Source organism: Rhamphochromis sp. 'chilingali' (genome assembly GCF_963969265.1).
Source record: "Rhamphochromis sp. 'chilingali' genome assembly, chromosome: 12".
NCBI lineage: Eukaryota > Metazoa > Chordata > Actinopteri > Cichliformes > Cichlidae > Rhamphochromis > Rhamphochromis sp. 'chilingali'.
Genome location: NC_137939.1, coordinates 21,442,817 through 21,462,833, shown reverse-complemented (window position 1 = coordinate 21,462,833; position 20,017 = coordinate 21,442,817). Strand labels below are relative to the sequence as shown.

Here is a 20,017-nt window from a genome sequence, read left to right as displayed (position 1 = left end):
GAGCCAGAGTAAAGGCAGTAATGAATATTTTAGGGGCATCGTCACTCCGGAACAGAAATGAATAGCACATGTGAAACACACACCAGTCCTGTGTCTTCTATGTTACACAGGTCCAAGATGTGTGAAGCGTTGTACACTTAAATTACACAAAATGTGCTTCTGTGAATATTTTTAAGACCAAGATCAACTTGTGGTGTATGGAACAGTTGTAAGTATGTTTGATGTCAAAGCACTTATATATAAAATAAATATCAAATATCAAACTGATCTTTATCAAGAAGTGACCCTGAATATGGCAAGTAAAGGGAAACATATATAGCCAGTCATATATTCAGTAAAACATATTTATAGTAAATCTATTTAAAAAGAATAAATCAATCTTAAAACGGTTACTGGTGAATGGTTTGTTACAATTTCTTTTGGTATTGGTTTTGATTTTGTTCATTTTATTGATCATATTATTGATGTAGTTGTATCAGTAAAGACTTGCTAGTCGCACTGTGTATTTTTTTGATCGATTTCAAGAAGGTGTTGACAATAACTAATGAGAATTCGACAATTTGATAAAATAGGACCTATCTGAACTTACCACTGAGTGAACAATATACTTCCGCTTGTGAAGAATGTAGAAATTTTGAAGATAAAAATTCGAAGATCATTTTATTTAAGGGCTACCACGACAATATAAACACATATGTGTGTAGAACACTGTGTGTTTGTTGGGGTTTTCATGATATGAAATCAAGCATAAATTTAAAAGGTTCTTGAAGATGCAACAGAAAGCCAGTCTCTCTTCATTGTTATGGGGATCCAGTGTGAACCAGGCCGGCCGGCATCTGCTGGATGAGAGGGAAGGAGGGGGGCAGAGCAAGGGAGGGAGGGTGGAGATGCTGGGCTTGTTCACATAATAGCCGGCGGGTGAAGGCGTGGTAACTGTGGCTCGATACGAGGCGTGTGTGTGTGCTACAGTATCCTAGTACCGGAGGATGAACATGGACAGCGGCTGCACGGCGGCTCTCCTCCCTGGTAAAAGCGGCCGTGGAGAAAGCTGAACGAAGCTGATCAATATGCAGGGGAAGCCTCACGTTATCAATACCAAAAGCAGGATATAAGGGGTGCAAAGGTAAGGCGATATGTGGTGCGGTGGGGCAGATTGAACCAGCGTCAATGAGCTGTGAGGAGACAAAAGTAGACTGAGTCATGCCTGCATGTGATGTGAGGAGGGAGCATCAATGAAAATTACAACAGCATGGGTTTGGCTCTCAGCCGCGACTGGTGTGTTTCCTCAGTAAAATAGGGTGTAGTTTTTTCCCTTTTTTGACACATTAAGCTAATCATGGGGCTCAGGTGGAAACCACCCATGTACAGTAGCCTACAGTAGCACATTCATTGTTCTCCCTGCATAGAGGAAACTGGCCCCGGTGGGCTTGTCTCATTATTGGGTACCGTGGGCCATATAGGCTGCTGATTGTAGAGAATAAGACGATATGAAATGAGATCGTTAGATGCATGTTTAAGTTTAAAAAAAGTAATTTATTGGCCACTGGACTGAATGAATGCATCATGCAGAAACCTATAGCACACTGATTTAGGGAGTGTGACTTGGTGAATAAAAAAATCCTGGATGAATCATCATTTTACCCAGAACAGCAGCAAATCATGCTTGACCAAAGCAATTATCATTATTTGATTTTCTCATGTATAATTATCTATTCTCCTGCACATGTGCTACAAGGGGGAAATTTAGCGTGGATTAACAAGGACAATAGACGGTTTGCTACAGTTTCATTTCAAGTATAAGCCGAGATATCTTCCTTGACGCCTCCATGTTACCTTCGAACTTTTTTCGTCTTTTGACTCGAACACTCTGGCTGGAAGATAAGTACAGCTAAACTTGACATTGACCTGCAGATGCTATGTCAGAGGTGAAGGAAGAGATGCGTGTGTGGGCGTATTTAAAGCTTCAAACAGTGTAACCAGGAATTGTTGTTGTAATGGTTGTGTCTGTATGACACACATGTCCAGCATGAAGCTTTGTTGCTTTTCCCATTTGCTGAAGAGGAAATCCTGTGTCGTTTATCACCAAAGTTGGTGGGGTTTGTGCATTTTGAACAACGATTTGAAAGGTAAAAGTGTCATAAGATGCCTGGTAAAAACCGACCTGTTTTCTCACATCCTTCTAACTTGTTACTTAGTATGAGAGCCCAATGTGGATGAGATGCTCTTTTCTGCATTTAATGCTACTAAAAATGTCTCAGCCCTCAGTTGGCAGCTTTCCATTTAAGAATCATAGCCTCCTGAGACATCCTGAGAAATGTGCTAAAGACAAAGTGGGAGAGACCTATTTTTGGATGGGCCTTAATCTTATATTGATATGCTTAACACAGATGGACCGAATTTGATAGATATAATATGGTAAAGTATAGAGCAGCAAAATGATACAGGTCAGCAGGTGAGGTTTTGGGACTTAGTTTGTCCTATGAATAAGTACAGATGGATTAATAGATTTATAAACAAAAAAAATCTTCTCATCCTTGGCATACTGTGCCATTAATTTGAGATAAAGGTAACAAAACACAGTCTGATTGCATCTCAGCCCACGTTGCTGTTATATGGTGATGTTCAAAGGGTTACTTTTTTATCCAGATCATTGAAAGTTGGTCATGTTCCATTTTCTCCACCCATGCATGTCTGTGCCTCTGTGCCACATTCCCGTGCTCTGCAGAAAGTCACTGCAGTAGTTTGCAAAAGAAAAGCTCTGCAGTTTGAGATACCAGTGTTGTCAGTGGGGACAGCCTCAAACGAGGGCAAATATAGGAAACCTCACCAATGTTCACCGCTCACAAGCTAGTCTTTGCTTTTTCGGACACTCTGTTATGATCTATCTTAAACGCAGAACTGAATTTCTGCATTCAGATAGTTTTATGATATCTGTAACCTGAGTATGCAAACTATGATTAGGAAAAGTGTAGAGCTTTTCAAACCTTGTGGCAAACAAATGAATTTACAAGATAAAGGGCACAAACTAAAAACACTATCTCAAAAGGTAATATTGCTTCGTTATCTTCATTTGACATTTACATAGCAAGATATTCCAACAAAGTAACGAGCTCAGATTTTAAGCCAGAAATATCCACGCTCTTTTATTTCTAATGAAGCTCTTTTGATGTCTCTTGTCTATGTCTATGTGACCCTGTAGTGCTTTACTGCACTAATTTCCTGCATTCTGGTGAAATATTAGACACCAATATGTACCATTTCTCATGTATGTACCATGTATAGAAAAATAATTTTGCTTATACTGCAGTATAACACTGATATTAGACCAGAAAGACAAATGAGATAATGTAGATTCATAAGCCTAAGCAGTGATACAGATGGCAGTATGTTTCTGTCCTAGTGTTTATTAGATAGACTGGTGCAGGCATTCATACACCTATTAATATGAGTTGTTCACTTTGCTCCAGCTGTTTTTTTCTTTTATGAGCAAATACATGCAAAATAGTATTACATATGTATTCATATATACGCCTTTTTTATCTGCTTGTTTTGTATTGGTTAGTAAATCTGAGTATGGTACCTACTAGGCATCGGCTTATGGGATGTGTTTATTTAGGTGACTCTTTTAGTTCAGCTGCAAAGAGCTTTCAGAAAACGACTTGTGCACTTATAGCTTTGTTAAAATACAACAAAAATATGTTTAATGCAGACGTATTAATATGTTCAAGGATTGTTGTGGGGTTTCGGTTATGATTTCAAGCACATCGAGCTAGGTTTCAGTTATATTTTACTCATGCACCATCAAATGAAATGCAAATGCTGTCTCGTTTTGAAATTGTATAGCTTTTCTTCTTTTTAATAGACACAGTCATAATTAGTCAAAATCAGTTCTTGCAATAGGAGATGGAACAAAATTTCAAGCACTCTGAGCTCTGAAGAGCTTATGAAAGGACAGGACCCGAAACTAAGATTATCCTGGATGTTTAGTATGCTAGTTAGCTTTTCTGCTGGCAGCTTTACCCTGCTGCAAAGAATGCTGCTACTTGTAAGAATGCCAAAAAATATATATATCACAGTCTCCTTCTGTAGATGTCCTTTATGGGTTGGAAATAGAAATTCATGCTGCATGATGACATCATTCACATGAATCTGTCCCCTGTGATGCAGCCCGTCCTTGTTGTATCAAAGACATGCTGTGTCATAAAAAAAAAAAATAGATATTTATCCCAGGTTTTAATAGATCCATAATATCATAAGCCCCATTGTGTTCTTGAATTTCCCAGATACCACAAACAGCCAGACAGGTTCTCTTTGTGAGAAGACGTACACAGATACCATTTGACCACTGACAGCATGAGTCATGGTGAGATATCAGATGAGGAGATAATCCTTTGCTGTATGCTTCGGCCCACTGCCTCTATAACCAGGGTTCACTGCTCTGTGCTTGGACCTCTTCTTTTTTGACTGATATAAATACTCATTAAAAATCCTGTCAGGTTTGTTTCTTTAGGAGAGTTCAGAGAATACTAAAACAAATGATTCCAGTGATGTATTTTTAATCATTTAATTTATCCATTTCTATTTCAGACAGTCTCTGAAGTCATCAAGGGTCATCAACAAGAGTACTTCACAGATTTAGTATTATATGTAACACTATCATATAGCAACAGATAACTTTGCATTCTTTCCCACTGACACCTACATAACCCACCTGCTGGTTCTGTTAAAGATCCAAGTATGACATGCTGGCAGTGGGCTAAAGGAGCCCAGAGTAAAGACAAGAGGTGGGCTACAGATGTCTGGTCACTTCTATTTAACTCCCCCCACCTCCCCTGCCCCCAGATTCTCTTCCCTTTCAGACTTGTAATCTTCAGTCCCAGACGATGCTGATTCAAGTCAGTGGAAGACATTTATCCGACTTGACACACAGCTCTCTAGGCGTGACTTTTTTTCCTATATATGCCATAACATTCCCCAAGTCCCGTAAATGGAGATTATCTGTAAAGTCAGTAGAGTCCTCAGCTGCAGAAAATGATCTGATGATCGTACATCGTCATAGCATTACAGAGGAACTGTAAGATCTCTTGAATTCAAAACACTGAAGTTAGTGAGTTTCCCTTTGCTGCTACATTGTATTGGATGTCACATCCTGTTTGTAGCCACTTGAATTCACAGGCAGATTTCATTTTTGTTCCTTTAGGCTTCATGTGTCTGTACCTGTACCTGTAATTGTATTTTGGAGTTCATAATTTTTTTCCCTATGTTTATATGCAACACATATGAAGTAAAATAGTTTGGAAAAAATGCACATAGTATAATAATTTCTGTCAATTTACAATCGTACCAGGTGGCTTCATGTAAACACAGACACTTGTCTGTGATACCAACCTTCATCAATAATGCATGAAGACAGGAAACTAAGATAAGATGTGCTGGAGTCTGGACATGACATTTAACCAGTGTGATGTATTAAATACTGACGGCCAGTTTACTCAGGAGGCAGAGAAATTCTCCTGTTGGCTATTGTACAACTTGCAAGCTTGACATTTTCACTGTCGAGTATATAAGACAAAAATTAACAGCATTTATTTTCAGTTTCTCATAACCAGAAGGAGCTACATCTCATCATCTGAATGTCTTGCCGCAACATACATGGGTAGTCTTTGTTAACAGTTGTAGCAGCATATAAGACGGAGGCCACATCTGCACCATCTCCAAGTCTCTGCTGGGACATTTCATTGTAGCACGCATACATCTGAAAAGCTGCCTTTATACCAACCTCAGGCTCCCAGACTAAAGCAAAACCTGCAGCCTGCGGCACCATGCTCAGCCAGTGCCTGTCCAGTCTCTAGAGAGACAAACAAAAAGACTGACAGTTCTTTGATGTCTGTCTGCCATGCCTATTTTTACACAACGGTTCAGTGCTTGTCTTAGCACCACGGGGTTCAAGGTTGCCCTTTTATTTGATTTTATTTGCTGAATGGGTTACGTTTGGTTGACCTCATAGAGCTGTCTGCTGGCTCATAATAATGTATACATTACAGCATGAAATGTCAGATAAAGGTTTGTGCATATAGTTATTTCATAACCATTGGTTTGAAATCACAATCCTCGCTGTATCTCAGTTGTGTTTAATTCTCTGAAAAACTGAAGGGTTATCTGGGATTGCTGGGTTGGATTTAAATAACAGTTCTTGTACTGATTACAGCTTTCAGATGATTAATGGTGTAGATTCCTAAAAATAATCAATCCTCCACCCAGTCACTTCATTTATATTCCATAATAAGTGTATGCCATCCCAAATGAATTTGACTCTCAGCTGCTCATCTAATAACTGCTCATAAAAATTCCTCTGTGAAGCATGGCTGTTTAAGAAGCTGTTTTCTACTTATAAACTTCTTCACATTAAGCCAGACAGTAACAGACACAGTGCTGAAATAACAATAATATAAAAGTGAATTAGTCTGACTTAACAGACGATATAGACGTGGTTAACCGCTTATAGTTCTTGTGTGACCCATTTTGTTCGTATTAAGAACCAGAGCGTACTAAACTGTGGTCAGCCATCTGACTCAGCCTTCCCCCCCTTAGGTCAGCTGTTGATTTCACACTCTATAAGCCCACAGTAGAGGCCTGGCTCCTCACTCAAATAACCTAAGGAACAAGTTGCTGTTTACACCTGATGATCTGCTGCTGATGCTCAGTCAGAGCCAACAATTTCATGGTCTGGATCCACGAGAAGAAACGTATTAAAGATGATATCTAGTCAGGGATGCATCCACACCTGCACTCTCCCTGGAGAGGTTTACCAGGTACAGCAGCTGCGTGTTTTGCTACAAATGTTAGAAGTTGCGATCAGCCTCATTCTGTCAAACAAGGAGGCCGCTGGATCTATCTAGTGTACCTTTTTCAGTTTCTGAGGATGTTTTGTTGAAAAACTGGTTAACCTCAATCTGTCATTTTTGTGTTGTTTTTAATTTATCAAATGCACAGTGCTTTCAGTGTTTCCTGGTCCAGGTCAGTCTAACTTTATCTTTACAATAAGGGTGGGTTTTTGAAGCGCAAAAATGCTATTAAGTCAAAATATGATATGAAGTTGAATTAGTTTTGCTATGATTTGCTGTGAACACATTTTTGCTGTTTGGGACTTGATTTCACTCTTTTGGCAAAAAGGTAGAAAATTAATTATAGTGGAAGAATATGTAATTTCTATTTGCTGTCAAGATGGTAAAAAATGTAATTAGATTTCATTTGAAATCTTTATAATTATCCAAGAATGTATCAAGTCATCATTCAGAGAAAATGCCCTGTAGGACTTTTATTCTAATATATGTTGTATTTAAGAGTTATATTAGTGTTGTATAAGCTTGACGTAAAGAAGTAATGTGTGAGATTTTGTAAATTTGCAGTAATTGTAAAACAGAAGTTGATCTTGGTGGCACAAAGCAACAAGAAATAAAAATACTCATAAAAAAATGATTTTGTTGGAAAAGCTGTGCGACTAAAAGCTAAATGTGAAAGGTTCAAAATGTAGGGACTTCAAATCCCTCATTTGGTTACTATGGCAACAAATCCTTGACACAATGGTTTTATTGTAACAAACAACGTCAGTGTCATGTTTTTCTTTTTTTTCCTTGAGACGGATCATTGTGCTTACTACCTTGGCTTTTGCTCACTTTGTCTTTTGTAAATACGTTAACTGTTAAATGCCAGATGCCATCATGGTAAAAAACAAAAAAACAAAAATTCTACTAACACATGAATATCTTGATATAACTGTCTCTTGTGTTTATGAAAGCTTTCACAGACCTTGAACTTCCTTTTATCTCCCCCTACAGATGACTGAGGGCAAACTGTGCCAAGTGCACTTATTGGATGACAGGAAGCTAGAGCTGCTGGTTCAGGTACAAAAAACTAAAATCAATAATTAAAATGGATCCAAGAATTCTGTGATATTTATGCATAATGTTAAAAGGACTTTGGGTAATCACCTATGCTTACTGCAGTTCCTATTAGCTCACTGGAGTGCTTCATCATCTTAACGTAGTGAGTAGAAGCTGAACATAATGAAGCATTTAGCAGCTGAAAAGCTGAATATTTTTCTCCTACGCTTGTGAAGCTAAAATTTGAAATAGTGTTTAAGGTAATGACAAGTGGACTTATATAGTACAGGTGGCCCAAAAGAGTCACAACTGTCAACTAAAATTTTCCTTAAAAAGTAATGACATATCATAGGTGTGTTCACAACTTATTTTCCGCTGCCCCCAAGTGGACAAACTCCAATTTATTGCATGTTCCCTGAGCAGTTGGACTCCCTCTTTAGCTAAATAAGCTAAATATCTGTACTGTGAAAACAGCCAGGGCATAGCAAATGCAGGGTTCCTCAGGATTGTGGTTTGATACTCAGGTCTGGATGTCAGTGTCCTTGTGAAATTGTGTGTAAACCACTATGAGTGGTCAGTAACACCAAGAAGGTGTCATATAAATGCTGTCTATTTACCATCAAATAGTATAGTGTCTCATCAGCACTATTCTTTTCTCTGTGTACCCATTTCCAACAGACTTTTCAATGAATCAAGTGTATCTTTGACACACTGACTTTTAAAAATTGTGTATAATTTTGATTAAAGTAGTTGTTTATATCTACGACTTCCTTCTCAGCCAAAGCTTCTGTCTTATGAACTCCTTGACTTGGTTTCCTCCCACTTCAACCTCAAAGAGAAGGAATTTTTTGGTCTGGCCTTTTTTGATGACAAGTATGTAAATTGCAGTGTTTCTTTTTTTTTCAGTGATATGGATATTTTTACATGTGTGCAAGTGTATGTTGGCAGATGATTACAAAGGGCAGCTTTCTGATGTTACAGTTTGTTTACTTTTGCAGTGGCCAGTGTAAGTGGTTGCAGATGGACCGCAGAGTCCTTGATCACGACTTTTCAAAGAAGCCCGGGCCCATTGCCCTGAATTTCTTGGTCAGGTAAGAAATTCTTGTTTCATGCAGAACCCAGGTTCCCCAGCAGGGTGCAGTACTTTGTTAACGTTGCGTTTTATAGTTTAGTCAAGAAACTATCCAGAGATTTTTATAGAACTCATTTGTGATAAAGCTGATGGTATAAATCAGTGTTTGGAAAGTCTTTGACTGTCTTTTATGGGGGTTTTTTGTGTATGCATTTGATTTCACCCTTCATAGGTTTTATGTGGAAAACATAACACAACTTAAAGATATCATAACAGTGGAGCTGTTCTACCTGAATGCCAAATCTGCTGTCTACAGTGTAAGTGCTTTCTCTTATTTTTACTCGATTTTGAAACAATGCAAAATGATCCTGCTATTTTCATCACAGTTTGTGATGATTCATTGTCTCTGGACCCTCAGCTCAGCAGACAATAGCTGCAGGGCACACTTTTCTTACTCTGCTAGCTGGAATGTAAAACACACAGCGTAAGAGAGTAGGATAATACAGGGGTTGATTTGGAGAATAAGCAGAGGTTACAGTAGGGCAACGCAGAGCAGATTCTATGTTTGGATCTGGAAAGCTTTCTCTCCACAGGCTTCCACTTCTGAATCATATTTATTTTTTATTTTGTTTGTCTATTATGTCTCTCAGGGGATTATTGAAGTGGAAAGTGATAACGTCTTCAAATTAGCTGCAAATGCCTTGCAGGTTAGTGCTTTTAATAGCCTCGTAAACATGCATTAATTGCCACATCTAAAAGCATGCCATCTAATAAGATATATGTTCTGTTCATCACCAGGAGGCTAAAGGAGACTATACAAGGTAAGAGCATCATCATCAGCTGGTTAAGAAGTATTTAACAGCAGCAGGAGGAGTTAATAGTAAGCTCTTAGCGAAGACATTCAATAGGTCACTTGTTTCTCCAGTGCAGACAACAAAAATCAATAGCAGTGTTATGTGAGGCTCACCACATAGTGCTGAGCAGCTAGCACCAGGCAACTAATGAATCTCAGAGTGCTGATAGAAGCTAAGTATTGCAGAGTAGATACACCTTTACAATGTACACAGTAACGGATAGCTGTGTTTAACTGTGGTGGCTTTTGCTATTATACTTGGTGCTTTCAGAGGTAATACTGCATGTTATTGTGCATGTTGGCACTGGTTTTGGTCAGCTGATGAAGTATGATGGTGTAGAAATATTTCTTCATGTCAGTATGTTCTGTATTATAGTTGCTGCTAAGGCCACAGCTGTTTCTGAGGACACAGTGGTTATATGTTCACTATTTCCTCTGGGATTTAGGGTGGATTTAACTTTTAGGGCAAATTTCATACTCACTTTAAAACTTGACATGGGTATTGGGAATATAGTATTTTCTAGGTAGATCCCAATATATTTAGAGCTATTTTGAAAATTTGCTTTGTCGATTAAAAGAGATTATATATATAAATATCACCAAAAACAAAAATCAAAAACACCACCGCGTTCAGATCCTGTACTAGAATAAAAGAGATACAGTGAGAGGTGTTGTGTCAAGATTTTTAAATCAACTTCCAAAACGGTTACATTTGTCTTCTTTTCCGTTTTAGTGATGAAAACACTCGAGCTGATTTGAAGAAACTACCTACTCTTCCCACCAAAGTACTCAAGGAACACCCATCTCTTGCATACTGGTAAGTTCACAGGAAATCATGTTTTTACATTCAGCAACAAAGTGCATAAAGCCCGTAAACAGAGAAAATACTGTAAGACATTAGTAAAATCTTAAGTTTACAGGTAATAAAAGGAGACTTATGCTAATTCCCAGCTTCATATTTTCATTTTGGACTCTACCTTTGCATGATCCTTGTATACATTATACTAGGCCTATTTGGACACTACTGGTTCATCCTTATGTCTGAAAAAAAAAATCAATTTTAGCTCCTCTCTGTTTAAGGTCTTCTTTCCTTTAAGCAAGCTTTCTTCTGATTGGCTACCCCTCACAAACAGAAGAACAGGAGTTGGGCGGGGCTCCAGTGTTCTCAGCCAGAGCTGTGTGCCTGAAATGACCATATTACGGATAGCTGCTGTATCTTATGTCATATAGAGCCACAGCCAAAAGTCTGAAACTGTGTTTATGTATGCTAATATATAGCATATAGTATACATGCCAACACTGTTAAATATAAGCATCCAATACAGAACATGATAATAAACATAATAACTCTCCTTTAATTAAATTGAATGTGTAAAGAAACTTGTAGAATACCATATATACTCGTCTTTTAACAATCAGTTGATCAATTAAATTAAAACAATTTGTTTACACCTCAATTTATCTTTCCCCGGCTAACTATATTGCCTTCTCATTTATGCAACATTACAGTGAGGATCGAGTTATTGAATATTATAAGCAGCTGAAAGGTGTTTCTCGAGGACAGGCCATTGTGCAGTAAGTAATTAAATTGTGTTGCTACACGAGTAAGAGGAAGACAGTGAATCTTTTTAGGCTTTAAATTCATTAATCTTACTCTCACCTCCATTAGCCCTCTCCCCATCCCTTTCCCTCTCTGGCACGCCTTTTCTCATCATCTGATAGAAATCAATAGCTCCCCTTCAGTTGCAGCGAGATCACACTGATTCACTAAACAGAGATCAGATTCCCACATTTGAGATGTTCAAAAGCAGCTGGAAGTTTGAATAAATGTTTTTTGTTCCAGGTATTTGACGTTGGTGGAATCACTGCCAACGTATGGCGTCCATTATTATGAGGTTAAGGTAGGCCTTTTTGTGATTAATATGACATGACAGCTGTTGCACCTGGAACTGTGTCAACCATAGGAGCTCTGTTCTTGCCTTACAGGATAAACAGGGGATCCCATGGTGGCTTGGAATCAGCTATAAGGGCATTGGCCAGTATGATCTCCAGGATAAATTAAAACCTCGGAAGGTAAACACTCCCTGGAGCTCGATCTTTAAAATGGCTGCTGCTTTTTCTCTGCTCCACTAATCTGACTGTGAACATGATATCACAAGGCATGTGTAAGGACTGCTGCTGTTGCACACGGTGTGTTAATTCACGCATCATCTGTTTCACTCGAGCAAAAGGCTGAGCTTCAGCTGTGCCAGACAAGGCTAGACTTGAAAAGAAAAAGAGCAAACTCTCAGTGTAGATGAGGCTGTCACTTATCCTTAATGAGGTTAGTGAGTTTTGAATAACTCTGGAGAATCATGGAGACATTGCGAACTTGCTTTTCCTGTTTCATTGGTATTGTTTTAGCTTGTGGGTTGACAGGAGAAACACCCATGTGAGTGATTTGTCAGCTATGTCTTCCACTAGGTGACTTCAGTACATCCCAGTGCAGCGGGATGCAGACATGCACCGAACTGCTATTACGATAGAATGTGAAGGTTCAGTGCAATTTGCATTAAATCACTAGCAATGCCTTCCTGTTAAACCTCTGTATTGCTCAACATGATGCAATCCATCGCTGCCTGATGCATTGCAAAACTGTGCAAGCTGACAGCTGCAGGGTGCGCTTTCGAGAGGGAAAGAGAGTGTCAGCTCGTGATGTCAAAGAAAGAAGGGGTTGGATTTGGGCGTTAGCCTGCATGTTCGCAGAATACCTGAGGAGACAAGTCAGGAGCTGACATGAAGACAGTACAAACTATGTTTTTGTATTGACAGCAAAGCCAGGGAAGACTTAATAACTTTACACACAGGACGTGTGAGGATCTATTATTCTGGTAAGGCTAAATACTACACGTCTTTGTCTTGCCAACTTTGAATGTATTTTATGACTTAAATATTTATCACCCTTTGAAATTATTTGGTTTACGCAAACCTGAGCGGACAAAACTCTGTGTAAGCTTTTGTTTGTGTCTCATTCGGATCTTGTCCAGACGTACAGTGAGTCAGAAACCTAAATGGATTGATCATATTAAGCTGTTGTCAGTGAGCACCTGGGTGATAGGGGGATGGAAATGATGAGTGTTTATATGACGACCCCTTATGGTATTCGTCTCTCTCCAACACCTGCATTATTGCAGACTTTGCATGCCAGGTAGACAAGACTTTAATCACAGTTTATGTTACAGTCTGGCTTTTTAATAACTGTGGTTGAAACAGACTCGAGAAAACACCTGCTCAACATAGTTTTTTTGATATTAGTCATGACCATCATGGTTATCGTGTTCTAGGTGTTTTTGGAAAAAGAAATACATGAAGAATTTTTTTATATGAAGATACAACTAGACATTACTCTGCGCATTATCCAAACATCCAAGGTGCTATATTTCAGAGTGTGAACAACACATATGCTTTTCTCTCATTGGGAATGGTTTTTCGTGTTTTTACCACCAGCTGTACCAGTGGAAGCAGCTGGAAAACTTGTACTTCCGTGAGAAAAAGTTTGCCGTAGAAGTTAATGATCCACACAGGTGAGCAGCGGGGGATCCTCGTGTAGAGATGCTTGTTGCTATTCTTACAATGACTGTTTTTACAAGTTGATTATTATGTTGTTTTCATTTTTGTTTAGCTCTTAACACTGATATCATCCATCTTTAGAAATGTATCTAAAAAAAAATCATCATTTTCACTGCAACTTTTAGTTTAACTGTGACCAAAAAAGCGTAATGTTTTCCGTGGTTTGTTTAGGAGAGCAGTAACCAAACGAACCTTTGGGCAGACGGGGCTACTCATCCACACGTGGTATGCAAGCCATTCTTTAATCAAGACCATTTGGGTCATGGCTATTAGTCAGCATCAGTTCTACTTGGACAGAAAGCAAAGCAAAGTAAGTGTCAGCTATGAGTCACTGCACGTTTTTATTGCTCTTTGTTTTACATCGTTTTCTTCATTCTTGTAGGCTAAACTCGGAACAACAAGAAGTTTAGAGGAAATTGCAATGGACCTCACAGAGCATGGAGGGGCGAAAATAAACAGACTGGGTGATGTGGGCCTTAAGAATAACTTCATAACAGCCAGCAATGGGAGTTTGGTATCTACAGGTTGGTTATAATTATTTTATATAACGAAAGCACATTTCTGTATAACTTGTTTGTATGCTTTTACATGTAAAACTGTAACTTCAGATCAGATTTATCGTCACAAAGAGCTATAAACATTCAGCTGAATGAGATTTAAAAAGAACAGGTGACACGTGAAGGAGTCACACAGTACACATGCCATGGGTGTGATTTTTATATTAATGGGTGTGGTAGGCTATGTTGGCAATTTCAGTTAGAATTCTGTTTTTCCAGGTTCAGCAGACTCTGAAATGAGTGAAGAGCAAAAGAAGGAAAAACTCACTGAACTAAGAAAAAAGGAACAGGAGATTCAAGATATTTTGGCTAAGAAAACAAAAGAGCTGAAGAAGATCTGCCTGAGAGAGGCGGTGAGAAATCATTTTGTGCTACAGTTATATCGGTCTATTTTTTCTCAAAAACTCCCTTTAATAAACCGCTGCTCTGCTGCTGGTAGATTAATTGTTTCTGTTGTTGCACTCACCTCATCTAAGCGTCCAGAGGATTTGTTGTTTTGTGCTTTCAGGAGCTTACCGGCAAACTGCCAAAAGAGTATCCCCTTTCTTCAGGTGAAAGACCACCACAGGTCAGACGGCGAGTTGGCACTGCTTTCAAGTTAGATGACCTTTTTCCCTACAATGAGGTGCGTATTTAACTGCATTTTAAAGCATAAACGATTCTTTTTTCAACGCTGTACGCTGGAATTGTTTCACTTTTAGATTTTATTTTTTAGATTTCTAATAATGTCAGCAAATTGCACAGAAAGATAACACCAATATTAACTGAGCGAGGAACGCAGCTAAAGTCTGACGGAGCTCAGTTTTTTTTTCTCTACGTTATTACAAACCCAACTGTGTGTTACACACTGCAGTGGGTGGCTCTGTTGTCTACTAAGACACAGATACGCTATTTTAGTCTATTCTATTATTTTTTTTAAATGAAATTATAATAAGGAAAACATCAGCAGCAGTCAGAGCATTACACCTGCAGCGTTTTTTTAAATAATAATTTTAATTAGGTCGACCTGATATGAAACTCTAATTAGATCTATTCTGTAACATGTTCAGTGAGCACATGTATCAAATGGCAGTGATTTCTAATTTACTTACATGTACCTGCTGAATATCTGAATGCTTGCTCTCTATTTTTTATCTCTGGTTATCACCTACGTTTTCTGATTTATGCAGGATCCCATCCTGAGAAACCTGGAGAGCAGATTTGCCCTTCAGCAGAAGATTGTGGAGGCGGCTAAGAAGCTCGCAAATGAACCAGAACTGTGCAAAACTGTTAAGAAGAAAAGAAGGAGAAACTGTTTGGATGCTATGCAGAAACTGCAACAGATAGAGGATGAGATGAACCAGTACAGAATCAAGAAGGGGAAAAAGCCCACACAACGGTCCTCAGTCATCATTGCAGGTACGTTGGAAGATATTTGTTACTGAATGTGTTAGATCGAGTCACAGCAAGCACAAAGTTGTTTTCTTTTCCTGCAGATGAACTCGCTCGTTCAAACTGCAGCTCTCTGTCTAGTCTCCCACTGGATGATGGTGAGTCAGACATCTACAACACAGGTGATGCTTTCTTATTATGACCAAACCCAGAAAACAGGAGTGTCCTTTTTTGTCACTGTGTTTGTAATCAGATGATTCAGACAGTCTCAGTCAAAGGCCACGCTCACGGTCAGTCCAAGGATCCCCTCAACTAAGTCCAATGCGATCACTGGGAGCAGAATTTGATTTGGAGAGACAGGCATCTCCACGGGATAATCACCACAACAAGAACCACAACAGGTTGGGATTTTCTGTTCAAACTGTTTATTGCTTGTGTGAGTCGTAGAGTGGAATCTAATTCGTTTTACAGCCTTATATTTTATTTTAAGCTGTTTTCAGAATGAGCAGATGACATCATGCATCGGTAGAGCCCATAGTATTTGTTGTGTCATGTTTGCCTCATTCCTTTCCTCACATTTTTTTACTTCCTTTTTTTTAAATCCTGTTTTGATACTGCACCCATTTAGATTAGCTGTTGATGGCCAGGAGGCTTCCAATTACTACCAGAATCCAAGAGAGGTCTCCTCCACCCACAGTAGTCCCTATAAAACCCTTCCCAGACCTCCTAGAGATCCTCGCAGCATGCCTCCCACCCCGGTTATGACCCGCAATGCCTACAGCAGCAGTCAGCTCAGGTGTGATCTTTGTTCCCCTGCCCTGCCAAGCCAGTGTTTATCCTTCTTTACTTTATTTAATCCAACCCTTGCTTCTCTTAATACCCTAACCTTCTACCATGCTTTCACATAAAACCTTAACTTTTATTTTAACACCTAAATCCAAAAATAATATCCCGTATCTTAATCGTGATCTTCTCAAAGACACTTTGAAATTGGTGTCATTTTCCCAGGTTGGAGGGATCTCCTCATTGCTTCAGGCATCGCAGTGGAAGTCTGGAGTCTCAGCCTCGGCTGAGAAAAGACAGAGATTCAGAGAAGCCCGTCTTTATCTTGTCACCGGCCCACCGCAGCAACAGCACAGAGGTATTAGAAGATTGCTCCTCTTACACGAGCCAGTCAAGTCTGGACTACTGCGGGGCTGCCAACTCCCACTACAGTACACTGGACTCCCGTACCTCAACCATGCATCGTCTTCACAGAAAAGTAGAAGTGTATGGTAATACTGGGAGCATGCCAAACTTGGTCCAGCACCATTCTGGTTGTAGTTATTCATGTGAGGCCTCACCACACTATGCACCCAGTGCCTACTATGTTGCCGGCTACCCCTGTCCGGACATGGAGCCTTATGCTAATGGTGCCTATGTATATGAGAATGAAGTCGAAGGCCACTACAACGTCAACCCATCCTACCAAATGAATGGGTATCACGGACATGACAGATTCAGGCACTACAGCAGTGATGGGGCGGATAATCTTTCTCAGAATCCGTACGCAACAGTGAGGCCACCACGGACCAGAGAGGGGCCTAGAAATGAGCTCTTGGCCAAGAACATGCAGAAGGCCCTGGTTGCAGAGCACCTGAGAGGCTGGTACCACCGAAACAGAGGCCACAGGGAAGGAGGGAGGGGATTACTGGCTGGATATGACTTTGACAGTGGCTCTCAGCTCAGCTTGGGATATCAGACCATGCCGGCGGCCTTCAGCCACTCGAGCCGAGCCACCTCTTTCTCTTCAGGTACAGTCAAACGCATTAGCGTGAGGGGAATTGTCAATAATAAAATAAAAATCATTTTCAATGTTTGTAATTTAGGGAAACATTAGGCTGCTGTTCAGGTTTAATAACATGAAAAAAAATCATAATTACAAGTTAATTGGTCATGTTCTGTAGTGTCACTGATGTTAGGATGCGTAGGCTGCTTTCCTACTCACAGGATTTTTATTTATGTGTTGTTTGTGTATATTTGAGGGGTTTCATTTATTCTATCACAGGGTTTTCTAGGCTGCCATGTGAGAAATAGACACAGTTTGTGGGTTTAAAGATATACATTCGTAAACTATCAAAGTAATAAGTATCACATAGTATTTTGTGTGAGAGAAATACTATCGTTTTTGAGGCTTTTGAGATATTGTGCACTCCAGCGTTATTTGAGTGTTCATGCTTTTCTCTTCTTTTCAGTTTCCTCAGCAGAGAGCACAGGGAACTGGCGCAACCAGCTGGCAGTCGGCCTGACAGAGTTTGATGCACCTGACACACCTCAGTACCCTCATCCTGGAGCTTCAGCATCCCTGTACAACCGCAGTCCCACACATAACAGGTGAATGCTTCAGTTCACTGAATCTCCACACTGAGGCTGTGGTTATAAATAAAGTCAATAAGTTAGAGACAGTCATAATCATTGGATTAAACTAAAATGCTGATTGTTACTTTCTTAACACAATGGTAGGCGGGTACCCTGCCGCTCCTCTACATCTGGATGATACGTGTATTTTTCTGCATTCTTTTGCTTTTCTTTTAAAGAGCGGTTTTATTTTATGATTGTATTCTGCCAGCGTGATCTGTTCTCCTTCCTCTCGTTACTTGGCTTACGCTCTACGCTCATGTGTGCAGAAATTCTCCAGAAAACAAAGAGTCTGACACAATGCCCCAAAAATGTGAGTCAGTAGATGTGGTTGGCGCTGAGGCCACTAGTGCAGCTGAACCATCAGACAACCTTTCTAGCACTTAAGGGTGAGACCAAACACAGCGGGCCACTTTGTGTCGTGTTGCCAGTCGTCTCCATTCAGACATCCCGTCGTCATCCGTGTTATTCGTGTACAGCTCATTCATATATATCATCTATTTTTTTTACACTGTGTTTTGCTGTTTTTGAGGCTCCATTTTTTCAAAAATGCATCAGTCATCATGATCAAGGCCATGCACCTAATATATCAAGGCAAAGAAGGATTATTACATGTTTAGAAACATACTAAAACCACCCGAATGCAGAAAACAGAAATTCAGTCTTTTTGTAGCAGTGAAGGAAACTCGGGAGATAAAAGCTTAGCAAGCCTTATCAAGATGAGATTATGAACATCTGAAAGGCAGTCCATCCTAACAGCTGAGATATTTAAGTCTGGACAAAAGTGACCAAACAACCAATACTGTCCCTCCTAAAGTTATATTGCCAGAGTGAAAAGGCCTTGCCATTTACTCCATAAAGCCCTGGTCATGTTGTACGCCTTCAAAAATATGGTGGACTTTAAAGTGCAATGTATTTCCATTTCCATCCATCAGCTTTATTTAAAATGTCAGCCTTGTTTCTTGTTCTCAAATAACTACTGCAGTGGATCTTACCTAGTCTTGTGTTATTGCCTGTACAGATTTTACCTTGATGGGAGCTACATGAGCATCCACTGAAGAGGACCAAACCAAACTGTGGCACAAATAAAGCCATAGCCAGCAGCACATGAAGGGAATGGAGTGGAAACGCAGGCTTTACACAAATGTTTTTGGCTGCCATAACCTCGTCTTTGAAGGTGTTTTCTCGTTTTGGTTTTGGCAGAGAGGTGTAAACCGTCCTCACGTTGTCGTAATCTCTAAACACAGTGATGACACTCTTGAATGATTTTCCCATGTGCCTTGGATTGGATGAATTGTACAGGCAGATGAGAATGTGTCAAGAAACTTTAAAATGTTGCACAACCACACTGGATTCAAACCGTACTGTGTATTAAAAGATAACAAAGCTAACAAACGTGTTTTTACTCAATCCACCACCATGTGTTTTAACAGAAACTAGCTACTGCCTTATACAAATCAGTAGGTTATAGAATAAAAACAAAAAACAATTGCCACTTTTCTCTCATGATAAATGATAAAACTCATCTTAAATATAACATCGAGATTGAAGGCAAAGCTTGGGCATGTTTACAAGTGTGACATGACAAAAGCTGGGTTAATCATCATTAGAACAGGCTGTGTATTTAATGACGCTCCATTTCTTTAAATCAGAATGTATCATGTCAATATTGTTTATAGAACCATTAGTCTTTGTTAGTGCTTTATTGTGTTTTAAAATGCATGGTGAGAAAATAGATTTTTTTGGATTAAAAAAAAACAAAAACAAAGTTCAGACTTTTTTATATTAACAGAAGACCACTGCCATAAAACATATCCATTTCTCATTGTTTTCTCACACATTTGTACAGTCAGTGTGTAGTTACATGTTGTTAGATGTTGTCATAAAATATTTTCCACTCAAATAAAAGGTGAATAAACATATGTGTGACACAAATATGCCTGCTGTCACTTTCTTTGTGAAGCTTGCACAGTTCTTAATGGTTGAGTTCTGCTAAGAAAAACTTAAAGAAATCAAACTATTTACTGAGAAATTATAATGTTAATGATAATGAATGGTATTCACCAAGCATCATAAGGAGACTAATCCCAGCCTCTTATCTGTCCAACAAACATAGGCTAAAACCAGGCTGTTAGCTAACTGCAAATCAGCTAGCCAGGAAATATCTGTATCCCAGCACTTGTAAAGATTGGTAATTACTTTCATCGTTATTAATGAGATAGTAAACTAGCTCAACATTTTGAGTTACTCCTGAGTAAAATTTAGAAATTTTGAG

At 39.2% G+C, this 20,017-nt stretch overlaps 1 protein-coding gene across 3 annotated transcripts; it reads left to right on the top strand.

Annotated features, from left to right (window-relative positions):
• Window positions 1–987: 987 nt before the first annotated feature.
• Window positions 988–19,656, top strand: frmd4bb (FERM domain containing 4Bb). 3 transcript variants are annotated; one of them, XM_080898216.1, is made up of 24 exons: window positions 988–1,123; window positions 7,839–7,904; window positions 8,662–8,756; window positions 8,882–8,974; window positions 9,188–9,272; window positions 9,606–9,662; window positions 9,754–9,776; window positions 10,542–10,625; window positions 11,318–11,383; window positions 11,652–11,709; window positions 11,795–11,881; window positions 13,295–13,371; window positions 13,589–13,727; window positions 13,800–13,941; window positions 14,194–14,327; window positions 14,483–14,599; window positions 15,144–15,372; window positions 15,450–15,503; window positions 15,599–15,746; window positions 15,974–16,141; window positions 16,354–17,138; window positions 17,580–17,718; window positions 18,012–18,131; window positions 18,764–19,656. In XM_080898216.1, exons 2-23 carry the CDS (start codon window positions 7,839–7,841, stop codon window positions 18,127–18,129), a joined length of 2,964 nt encoding a protein of 987 aa, XP_080754342.1. In that variant the 5' UTR covers window positions 988–1,123; the 3' UTR covers window positions 18,130–18,131; window positions 18,764–19,656. The 3 variants fall into 3 exon arrangements, with proteins under 3 accessions (XP_080754342.1, XP_080754344.1, XP_080754343.1); XM_080898218.1 differs by lacking the exon at window positions 15,974–16,141; XM_080898217.1 differs by lacking the exon at window positions 18,012–18,131.
• The last annotated feature ends 361 nt before the right edge of the window (window positions 19,657–20,017 follow it).

Excerpts from the sequence above, each read along its gene's own strand:
- frmd4bb (XM_080898216.1), top strand. The coding sequence starts at position 7,839 with ATGACTGAGGGCAAACTGTGCCAAGTGCACTTATTGGATGACAGGAAG. Across the intron at positions 11,882-13,294 it reads ATAAATTAAAACCTCGGAAG|CTGTACCAGTGGAAGCAGCT; the intron begins GTAAACACTCCC and ends TTTTACCACCAG. Across the intron at positions 14,600-15,143 it reads ACCTTTTTCCCTACAATGAG|GATCCCATCCTGAGAAACCT; the intron begins GTGCGTATTTAA and ends TGATTTATGCAG.